This window comes from Cygnus atratus, chromosome 14 (assembly GCF_013377495.2).
Source record: "Cygnus atratus isolate AKBS03 ecotype Queensland, Australia chromosome 14, CAtr_DNAZoo_HiC_assembly, whole genome shotgun sequence".
Classification (NCBI taxonomy): Eukaryota; Metazoa; Chordata; class Aves; order Anseriformes; family Anatidae; genus Cygnus; species Cygnus atratus.
Genome location: NC_066375.1, coordinates 476,984 through 488,095, shown reverse-complemented (window position 1 = coordinate 488,095; position 11,112 = coordinate 476,984). Strand labels below are relative to the sequence as shown.

At 49.8% G+C, this 11,112-nt stretch overlaps 1 protein-coding gene across 2 annotated transcripts in view; it reads right to left on the bottom strand.

The window, feature by feature from the left end:
• Positions 1-985: 985 nt before the first annotated feature.
• The window catches only part of PPP2R2B (protein phosphatase 2 regulatory subunit Bbeta), a 97,361-nt gene continuing 87,234 nt past the window's right edge, over positions 986-11,112 (bottom strand). For both annotated transcript variants that reach the window (XM_035560677.2, XM_035560678.2), the window contains exons 6-9: positions 10,301-10,465; positions 4,207-4,376; positions 3,939-4,030; positions 986-3,198 (exon numbers count right to left, since the gene is read on the bottom strand). In XM_035560677.2, the coding sequence (XP_035416570.1) occupies positions 2,919-3,198; positions 3,939-4,030; positions 4,207-4,376; positions 10,301-10,465 (707 nt within the window). In that variant the 3' untranslated portion in view covers positions 986-2,918. The remainder of the gene's footprint in view (positions 3,199-3,938; positions 4,031-4,206; positions 4,377-10,300; positions 10,466-11,112) is intronic.

Genomic DNA, 11,112 nt, shown 5'->3' with positions numbered 1-11,112 from the left:
CATCTCATCCTTAGCATTCCCTAAGTGCAAACGGGAAAGAATTCACTGAAATTGCCTGTCTTCACCATCATGACTTGTCTGCCAGTGTCTGCATTGAGAGGCAAAGAGCTCTGCAGCCGCTGTGCTGCCACAAAGCCATCTGCTGCGTCTCACCACCAAGGTGCTATGTGGACATGTTCCTGCTTTGCATTTTTTTTTTTAGTGTTTTAGATCGGAACTTTAATTTGGACTGCAAACAGGAGGCCAAGGTCTCTTGCCTAGACAATCCGTTTCCAACGAGAAGAAGGAGAAAGATGAGAACGACTCTCTTGGCCAGAGGGGTACTCTGAGCACGTTCCCTGTCTTCTCGTCCACTGGCGCCCAGCACAGCCGCAGGGCTGCCTGGCTCCCTGGGAGCTGATGGACGCTGAAGCCAGAGCCTTTCCCTGGCCCTGCCTCGCTGCCACCAGGCCCCAGCTGCTCAAAGCCAGGAACACTTTTTGTCAGTCAGTAAATACGTATGTTTGTGTTGCCAAGCCTTTGTGCAGTTAAAGCTGTATTTGGTTTCCATGAAATAAGGTGTTTGATTAGACTACTGAGGGTGAGGGCTAAACAACTAACCTGGAGCAGCTTGTTTATTTGCAGGAAGGTCCCCGTCCAGCCGCACGCAATCCACTCTGCAGACACCTGTTGCACTTGGCTAAGAGCTGAAAAGTGAATTAACGCCTTACAGGCACGTCCATGGCCCCTGTACACCTGAGGATCGTGCCCTTGCCTGGGTGCGCCCAGCTGAAGGTGGGAGGCTCAGTCTCCACGTAGCGGTCTCCAAAATGACGTCCCGTCCTGCGATGCAAAATCTCGGGGTTCTCTGCCACCCGCCAGCAGTGCCTCATCAGCACAGGTGGGCAGACAGCCCCAGCCCTGCTCTCCAGATACACTCTGGTGCCATGGAGCTAATGTTACACAGCACCTGAAAAGCACAAAAATCAGCGACTCCACACAGACATGTTTGGGACAACTTTACTTTTGATACCAGTGCAAGTTTTCTTTACAGGAACAAAAAAACTTTTTTCTTTAATGGTCCATTTACTCCTGATTTATTTTTTTTTAACCACTTCGTTATAAAAAAAAAAAATGTTACTCCTGAAAGCGATCCCTTGTAGTAAATTTATAAGCCGGTGCATATTATTTTTTCCCCACCTTGTACTTATCTCTTTAAAGAAGGCAAATGCTCCCTGCTCCTGCCCTGCACAGGTTGGCTGGGTGGGGACAAAGTGTCAAACAGCACCAGCCCAGGGACTTGAACCACATCTTCCGCCAGAGAGAGATAAATGCCAGTCCCAGCCTCTATTCAGTTCATGTTTTTTCCTTGTGGTACCTATGTTCCTTGAGTAAGTGGCAGTTAATCTCATTTGTAAGGTGTAAGAGTCGGTAGGTCATTGCAGAAACTGCTTGAAATCCAAATCATGCCTTATGAAAGAGACTGTCTATGAAAGAGACTGTCTAAAGAGTGCATTTTGTCCTTAAAAATTTGTGTAAACTTCCTTGCAAGGATGCAGGCACTGGTGGGATGCCCACTGCCCATAGCAGAACAGATGCACAGCAGGGTTACCCTTATGGATCCATTTCTAAAGTGACAGTGTTGATTTATTTTTTAATTGACTTTATTTATCCCTTTGCTTTTAGTTGCAGGAGCAGGTTTCAGATTGATTTTTTTTTTTTTTAATTGAACTGTTGCTCAAGTAAATGAAGGATCTGAACAGTCTTTACAGTAGAAAGGGCAGCCTTGCCATGCAAAGAGGAAGAGTTACTGTTTTTATTATTATTATAATAACTATTATTATTATAATGTAGGACCATAGACAGCCTCTCTCTGAAGCAGTCAGGTGCTAACAGCAATATATGGTTGTATTCTGTTTTAGAATGTCATAAATTAGCAACGTATACTTTATCTTAAAAACAAAACAAAACAAAAATGGAATAAATAAATAAATTAATTAAAAAAGAAAAAGAGATAGAGAGAGTCACAACACGCAAGAGCTTAGAACAGAACAATTAAAAATGACCAAAGCAAAATACAAGAAACACAGAAAAAAAGCGCCCAGGTTCAATTTGGTTTGCAATCAATGCATTTTGGAAGCATCATTTATAAAGGTATTTCATATAGCAAAAAAAGGCACCACAGTATCTACAAAGCCAAATCCTTAGGAGAGTTTCTGTGGGGTGAAGGCGGAAGGCAGCAGCCTGGTTAGCACGCACACATCTTGTGTGTAGTGCCATCCCTCCTCCTTTAAGCCTGTCCATTGCAAATCTGAGCTTTTCCATTTTATGTTTGGTTTTGCTGTTGCTGTTGGTAAAAATATGAAGTAATAAAAAGACAAATGTGAAAAATGGCAAAGGGGACAACATTCTGATCTTGCAAAATAACAAGTGGAACATTTCTAGGATAAAGTTTTAAAAAATCCAAACGGGCTGCTGTAATTAAAACCCCAACCACACAGTCCTACACACACGCACGTGCACAACCTCCCCTTCTTTTCCCGCTGCAGCTGACTCGATACCCCACACTACTGTATTACCACACGTGAATCAGCAGACATCTACAACCATAGCAATGCCACCAGAGGACACTGGGATAATGAAAGCCTAAACATTCCCAGCCTGCTCCATGTTATGTCTTAGCTCACGATTCACAAGTAAAGGAAAACCTGGTATCTACTTGGTGTGCCCACCCACTGCCCTACGTGTCACTGAGTGGTGGATAGTGAAGCTGGTTTGCCTGCCCCTGCACAACTCCTATATGCAGAGCAGTAATTAAACAAATGAATAGGAAGGAAAAGGGGAAAAAAAAGGAAGAAAAAAAAAAAGAAAAGAAACATTTGAAATCTTGTGTTTACTAGTATTCAGTACATGAGATTCCTAAAGAATAACTTATCCTCCTAGTTAACCTTGTCCTGGAATATATACAGGTTATTTGTTGCTGCCACGGCAATGATATTTTCTGAAGGGTGCCAAGCTGTATGCAAGATCTTTTTGCTGAAGTCCAAACTGTCCACACTAATTTCATCTTTTCTCCGCTTGCCGCCCACGCAGACCTTGCGGGGCTTGAGGATGGCCCGGGGCTTGCTGTTCTCCCGCGAGGCCTCCAGCGTCACATCGCGCTTGGTGTTGCGGTCGAACATGCGGAAGAAGTTGTTGTAGGAGCCGGTCATGATGACGCTGGGAGGAGGAGGAAGGACGAGTCAGCGAGCGCGGCTCCATCCCCGTCCCCACGCACCCCTGGGCTCCGCACCGGCCGTGCCTGGCACCGCTGAGCGCCCAGCCGCGGACACCGCACCCCATGGTCAGTGCCTGCCACCAGGACGTGCAGGTGGCTCATGCCGTGTGCCACGCCAACAGGTTTCTGCATCTTCTCAAGTCTTTCCCCTCCTCATCTGAGGGAACATTAACACCAAAGACAATTTCTTTCAGGGTAACAACTCATATTGGGATCCCTCCATATGAGGATATTTAGCTGGCCTGAACCAAACGATTTTCACAGTTTTTTAGAGACAAACTGCCTTGTGACTACAGGCATATTGAATATCCAGAGGTGTAATGAGGTTTAGATTAGATTTAGAATTTGGGCTTCAGGCCAGTTGTGTCTTATTTGCTTTGTTGTTACAGAGAAAACATCATGGCACTCCTGCAACGTCAGCTGCTCTTGGACGTTTTCTGCTGCCTTGGATAGTGTGATTTATGCACGGGTAGCTATCACCCCCAGATTGCTGATATCTGGAGCCAAATACCTCGCCACCGTCCCCTTGCACCCCACTCCCAAGAACAGGCTGGGCGCAGGCCCCGCATCCGGCCACCTCCACGTCGGGAATGGTGACGCAGCGCCGGGGCCACCAGTGCCACTGCCGTGGCACAGGGAGGTGCCGCGCGGGGGGGTCCTGCGCAGCCCCACTGCCCCTCACCTGTCGGAGCCGTTCCACACGCACTCGAACTTGTCGAAGATGCAGTCATTCTCGTACAGCGAGCACAGCTTGCTTCGCAGGTAGTCGTGGACCTGGTGGCAGGGGATGGGTGGTGTGAGGCCGGGGGCCACGCCTGACGCTGGTGCCTGTTGCCCGAAGCAGCCGAGCCGCCTCGGCAGTGCGGATGGCAGGACGCTCCCACCCGTCACGGCATGCAGTCCCCTTGCTGCCAGCCCTGGCTGTGCCGGAGGCAGTGCCCCTCACTCACCTGGTAAGTCTCGATGGGCCGGTTCTCCATGTTCAGGTCCCACACTTTGACGGTTAGATAGTCCCTGGTCATGATGTACCTCCCGCTGTGGCTGAATTTGACATCGGAGATCGAGGAGATGATCTCAGAAAAGAACGACCGGTTACTTGGGTCTTCGGGCTCCTCAAAAACTGCAGGAGAGGAAGGGACAGGTCCTGACATCAGCGGTCCCCCGCGAGACCTGCTGCCCTGCCCGGGATGGCGGGTGGGAGAGCAGCGCCTGTGGCGCGGGGACACAGCGTGCCCATGGGCTTCCACTGCTGGGCATGGCATAAACCAGGCAAACATCCATATTTCACAGACTTCACGTGGTGCAATTGAAGCTCCTTTGTTTTTAATGAGTGCAATAAGCAGGAAGGATCATCAGAGACCCATCTATCAACAACACAATAGAAGCCCACAAGATTTAGAGCTTTGCATGCCTATTCTCTCTAGAAATTAATGTGTAGCATAACCAAAAGTCAATGTAAATATTTTATAGCCACTGCAACCTACAGATTCCATCTGATCAGTCTTTGAATAAATCACAGTTTGAACAGTCTGAAGAATATCAGTGAAGTTCCAAATTAAATGCATTTACAAATTCAATTTCAAAGTAACATCAGCTGGGCATGTATGGCTTAAAAAAAATAATAATCAGAGATGCATCTGCACAGAACCTGTGCACTTAGGGGAGATCTGCCTAGTCTTCTCTTTCCATCTCTACAGATCCCCTGACTATCTCAGCATTAAAGAATATTGCCAGTAAGAAGGAGAAGCTCCTCCTGCTTTATTTCTGTACTGGAAAAAAAAAGCAGTTCCCAGCCATGTTAATCCGACTTTTGCCCCAGCACTGACACTGCTACAACATCCTCTGCTGCGTCACCTTTTTGTTCTGACCCACTGGTACCTAGAAAAGGAGAGTTTGTGAGGAGCCAGCATGGCTGCTCCGCGAGCCAGGGATGGGCTCACCTTGCATGCCACACTGAGCACAAACGTTTCCTCAGTTTTATTATCCCCTAGCTGAGCCCTGTGCTACGGATGCCTCAGTTCTTGAATACGGTGGAAAAAGTGCCTGAAGTGCCAGTATAAATGATCTGTCTACAAATCAGAAATGGCAGTCCCCACAGCAGGACCCAGATTTGGTTCCTTCGATCACCAGCAGGAAATCTGCTGATATGTCAGCTTTTTTGTTTGTTTCTTTTTAATAAGAAAAGTAACAACAAGAAAAGAAAATAAAAATCTGAGGCAGTCTATGGAGAGCATCCAAATTCCACAACTTGTCTTCACTCTAACCATCACAGGTTTTCTCATACCAGGTCAGTTGCTTCATGAGGTTTTTTTAACAGCTGCATCATTTTTGTCACAGCTGTATGTGTGTTAGCTGTCATCAAGGCTAGAGGTGTTAAATTTATAGTCCATGAGCAAGAAGAAATTATTGCTGATATTGTAGAAGTAAAAAATTTAAATTGCAGATTGACAAACAAACAAGAAAGGCCTCAGAGAATGAACCCAAGAGCTGGTGGCAGCACCAAGACAAATGAGCAGGAACAAGAGGGCAGTGGCAGGAACAGGGACGGGAACTGATTTCTGGCTCCAGACAGCGCAGCACACTTCTCTGGGCCCGCTGTATTTTCCACAGGCCTCACTGCTCGTCTGCAGTACCAGGCCATGACACCTGAAGCGCTGAGCTACCGGAGCCCAGGAGAGGTTCCAAGGCACCCCCAGCTGTCGATGCCCGAGAGCCTGCCCGGGAGCAGCCCTTGGCCAGAGGCACTCTGCTGGGGCAGCCTCAAAGCAAACAGTTTCTTTTCACTCAGCAACTAATTTATCCGCTCATCATTAAATTTAACACCAATTTGAGTACTGTCTTTTCTTTCTCACTCCTTCATTTAAACCCTAATCATGGCAATTAACCACGCGTACTGGAAAATCAAAAGCACAGCAAGGCCGTGCAGGGCACTGGCACCGCGCGCAGCCCCCGGTCCCAGCCGCAGGCCGGGTGTCCCCGTGGGGCCGCAGCAACTGGTAGACATGGCTCTGACCCTAACCACCCCTCCGCTAGAGGCAATGAGCAGCCGGGTGGAGGTTTCGATTTAAAATGAAGACAGAAGAATGTTGCAAAGGCAAAGAGGTTTCCTGGCTTGCTAAATGAGCTCAGGGTGGCACACGAGGCTTGTTCTTCATCCCCCTGGAGATTTTGCACAATCGGCTAGTTAATTTTTAGCTCGAGGTCTTGCCAGGTTTATTATTCTTTGCAGCAGGACATCATTAGCTGCTGTGTGGGGCTGGGAGAAGGAGATGCTTCATTTCGGGGCGGGGGGGGGGGGGTGACACCATCAGCTCAGTTCTGCACCAGCTATGTGCCTGCTGCTTCAGTCAAACCCAGCAGACAATGCAAGCTCGTTTCCACGCCGCAGTCTCAGTCCTGCGCAGGATTAGCTTCACCTACACAGAAAAGTGAGGTGTCTCACATGAGACCAGATCTCTGCGCTCTATTTATGCAACCTTTTTTCCTCTATAAAATGCTTAGGTGAAAAACTAGGTAAATAGAACTCACTGCTAATGGGAATGTGAAAGTGAGTGTTTTTTCTTTGCTGGAGCCTGATCTGGCTTTGCAGAGTTGGCACTTATCTCATCCCTGGGTGCGTTAATGGCACACGGCAGTCCTGGCTCCGGAGGCAGCAAGCCTCTTGCCTGAGCTGGCGATCGTGGCTTGCAGCAGTGAGGCCCGGGCCCTGCGGGAGTTCACGGGACCTTCCAGCCAAGCAGCAGCTCGTGTGCCGACAAGGCCCGGCCGGCACCCAGCGGGTGCTGCAGCCAGAGCCCTCTGCCCAGCCTCCTGCTGCAGACAGCAGCAGCACTGGGAGCTTCTCCCCAGACCCACCCATCAGCAGGGGCACATCCAGGTAATTCAGGCCAGGCTGTGACTGTAGCTGCACTCTGAGGGTGCAGCTGGCGGCTGTGCTGCCATGTGGTGCTGTGAAGGCTGGGCACAGGCAGCACTGGCCAGCACCTCCACCCGCAGCACCCACCTCAGGCAGCAGCGCTGGAGCCTCAGGGTCACAAACCCTGGGCAAGTCACTTCGCACCTCTGGATTTCAGCTGAGTCTTCTGCTAATCCAGGAATAAACAGGGTCCAGATGGAAATCTGACAGCACAGTGGAGCAGAGCTTTCACAGTAAAACCCAGTAATTTCCTGCTTTTCTTGCTTCAAATTAAAAGCCAGAAGCCCACCGATAGTTCACCCAGGCACAAAATTCATCACAATCATAACTGAGGAAAAGCTATGCTGGTGCAAGCAGAGAATCCAGTTTTGCTTTCTACCAGAAAAATCAACTTTGCAGTCGAGCCTCAGCCCAGAGGCACAGGAACACTGCAACCATGGCCTAAGGGCAGAAATCACTAGTCTGGTGCCACTCTCTCCCGAGTAATTCACTTTTCTGCCTCATTCCTCCTGTCTGCAGCGAGGCAGCAGCACTCATTTCTCTCCCTCACAGACAAGGTGCAGATTAATGAAGCGCTCCCGTCCAGGTGCTCTGAGTGCCTATGTGGATGGGCGCAGGCAGGATCAGACCCAGGGTCCCCGTCTGCAGAGCACCGAGGGGCCAGGCAAAGGCCTGCAGCCGCCAGGACAGGCAGGGCTGGGGGAGCAATATTCTGCTGCCCCTCTGAAGGGTTTTGTGTGGCTTCACTTCTGCTGCCGAAGCAAATTCGGGCTGCTGAGCTCACGGGGAGGGTTTCTGAGGCACTAGCTCTGTGGTCAAGCTCCACAAGTTGCAGCAAAGGAAAAGCCAGAGCTCTGATAAGCGGCGTTGGTAGCGTGTTTTCGGCCATCAGCCTGGTGCTCAGCTGGGTTGCTGCTGTCCGTCACCCCTTGCAGTGCCCCAGCTGCGATGTCCTGCTGACTGCGCAGGGAGGCGTGCCCGTGCCAAGGCTGATCCCAAGCACAGATGCTCTATCCTGCGTGTTACACCTAATGGGGTTTTCCCTCCCTTTTTCACATGGCTCTTCAGAACAGAAATACTTTTGCTGGTGTCTCCAGCTGCCCCATGAATTCCAGCCTCCCCTTCGGCTTGGTACTTTGGACAACTTGAGAGGTTTCTTTGTGCACGATCTGCCCACGGAGTTATCCCTGCACCAGACCTTCTTAATATTGTAGCCCACCACCATTTAAGTCCCTGAGGAACAGACATTTATATGTGGAAAAGGATATTCTCCCCTAAGCCAGCTACATGGCTGGAGGTAACATACAAAATGTCATGGCTAGCAGGCACCTCAAATAAAATGGGCAACCAAAATTTAGTAAGAGAAGCACATAAGTAAAAGCTGGCCCCAGGCTGCAAAGTGCGTCTACCTAAATAAACATGACTGAGATGTGCAGTGCTATATTTTGCATTTTTATTAAATATTGACAGTTATTAAATATTGCCATTGGAGAATTTGCTTCAAAAAGCCAATGCTGCTTTTCATTTTGAACTTTGATGAACTGTCTCAATTTCAACTCACACGTCTGCTGAACTGCAATTGACTGAGGCTGATGCTTCTGAGGGATAGAGGGAAATCAATATAAAATGTCAAGGGAGAGGTCAAACCGAACTTGTATTCACTGTTGGTCAGTGTGCTCACTGAGGACTAAAAGGACATAGCAGCACCCAAACAAAGGGAAATACTATGTGAGGGTTTCTGCCACTGATGTGTCAGGAAAAGGAATTTCCTTTGCTCCTTAATTGTACTCTGATTCTTGGCTAGGAGCTGTCACTGTAGAACTGCGAGACACAGTCATGAAATGCAAGAACAGAAGGGTGTGTTTTGCCCAGGAGTTGGGAAAACAACCGTTCCATATTTTCAGATCTCCAGACAATAATGTAAGCTTTCCTCTCTGTCTCCTTTACCTCAGTTTAAAAACAGGTATCAGACAGTAACCACAGCTCAAAAGCCGAACAGCAATAGCTGGTGTGTCATTCCCTACTGCCTCTACCGGAGGCCTGAATCTGAAATACAGCCAGATGCTCTCTGGATGTAGATTATTGGCACCAGGCTTCCGTAAGTTGCACCTGGTTTGTGTGTGTCATTCCTGTAACATGACCATAGTTTAGATGCTGTAAATCTCATTAATTTCCCCCAAGATATTGGTCGTTTTCTGAAGAAAACTCAAACAAGCTTTACCCTGGCCATGTAAAAATCTCTCACTTTGGCTGTACATCCAGACAACTGAAAATAAACAAACAAAAATGTTCAGAGGACAATGTTCAAACCCCATCAGGTACACAGAGGGTTGGACAGCCAGTCATAAAGCACAGCAGCCCTTGCTTCTGCCATTTTTTGCTGTCTTTAAGGTTGACACCAAACTTCTTTAGGTCTGGCCTATCCTTGTGTTTCATTTACAACACAGCTCAGCGCAGAGTTGCTTTTCAGGAACTGCCCTGTCACAAAGAACTGCAATAGGTATTTATCAACCAACCCACAAATGTCGGACGTGTTTGTGCCAGCATGTCTCGGAGCAGTGCCCAGTTAGGAGAGCACTTCCAGCAATGACAACTCCTGACAGGCAGAGGCAGAGCAGGAACCAAAATGCACTCGCTGCTTCATCAGCAGCTGCCTTGTCACGTCTGCCGGGGGGAGGATGAGGAACACACTCCCTGGCTGCCCTGCTTCCTGCAGATTTTGGGGGGCTTTTTTGCACCTCCTGACCCTTGTCGCATCAGTCACAGCTGACAACAGGATGCAGACTTACTCAGACAAGTGGCCTGAAGAAGTACAGCACCCCCTGTCATCTGGTATCAACAGCTCTCGCAGGCACCGTGCCCTGGCACCCGTGATCTGTCACACCCACCACAGCCAGAACATCAGAGCAGGTTTTTAATGTGCACCCCCAGAATGTTCTGGGCTGGTACCAGGGACCCCTGTCCTCATCGGGATGGGTGGACTGATGTAGGCTGCCACAGGAACGCTGGGACAGGGGGACCACAGCCCTGCGTGCCCCGAGCACACGGTGACCAAGCCCCTGCTGATCTCTGCACTCCCGTTTTTGGGACCTTTGCTCAGCACAGGGCCCTGGCCCGGCCGTACTCACACTTGGCGTGGCGGTCACAGAGGGCGGAGGTGCGCATGTCGCACAGTCGGATGGTGCCTTTGCTGCTGCTGTAGACAAAAGTGTTGCAGTGGTGTGGGTGGAACTCAGCGGCAGTGATCACCTCTGTCAGCTCCTCCATGTTGGCTGGCTTGATGTCCACGATGTCTGGCAGGACGAGTCAAGGCTCCTGGTGCCTGCCGCTGACCTCTCCACACCAGCTTTTTCCGTCCCCCTACACAAACCCTGTCTTCCCCACAGAACAGCGCTGCTCTGGAGTGCGTCAGCACCACGGCTCCGCAGAGCTGATGCAACCAAACGTGCACTGCAGCCGCTCCTGCCTCTTGACATCCACCCACTGCGCACTGCTGTCCCTTGAGGCCTCACCCCATGGGGATGCTGTCTCCCGACATCTCAGCTTGTGTCCACCACCAACCCCGAGCCCGCGCTGAGGGCTCCATCCCTCTGCCCCCAGCCCCGATCGGAGCACTGGGCCTGGGGCGAGCACAGGCACATGGAAAATCCTGTTCGGTCCCGTTATCTGCCTGCATGGAGACTGTGACTCTTGCCCTGCATGGCCGGGAAGTGCTGACTGTCCTCTCTGTGTGGACAGGCACAAGACTGGACTCTGATGAATTCACCCTGGCCAGAATAAACAGCTTGTATTGCAGTGTCTGGGCAAAGTGAATAACCGCACTGAAAGCAACTATGAGGGAAGGAAAATAAAACCCGGATGACATCGACAAACAAAACAACAGACCAGGGGTGGCTGGCTGGGGCTGCGCAATTTCTTGGCTCAGTAAGATACCGGCTGA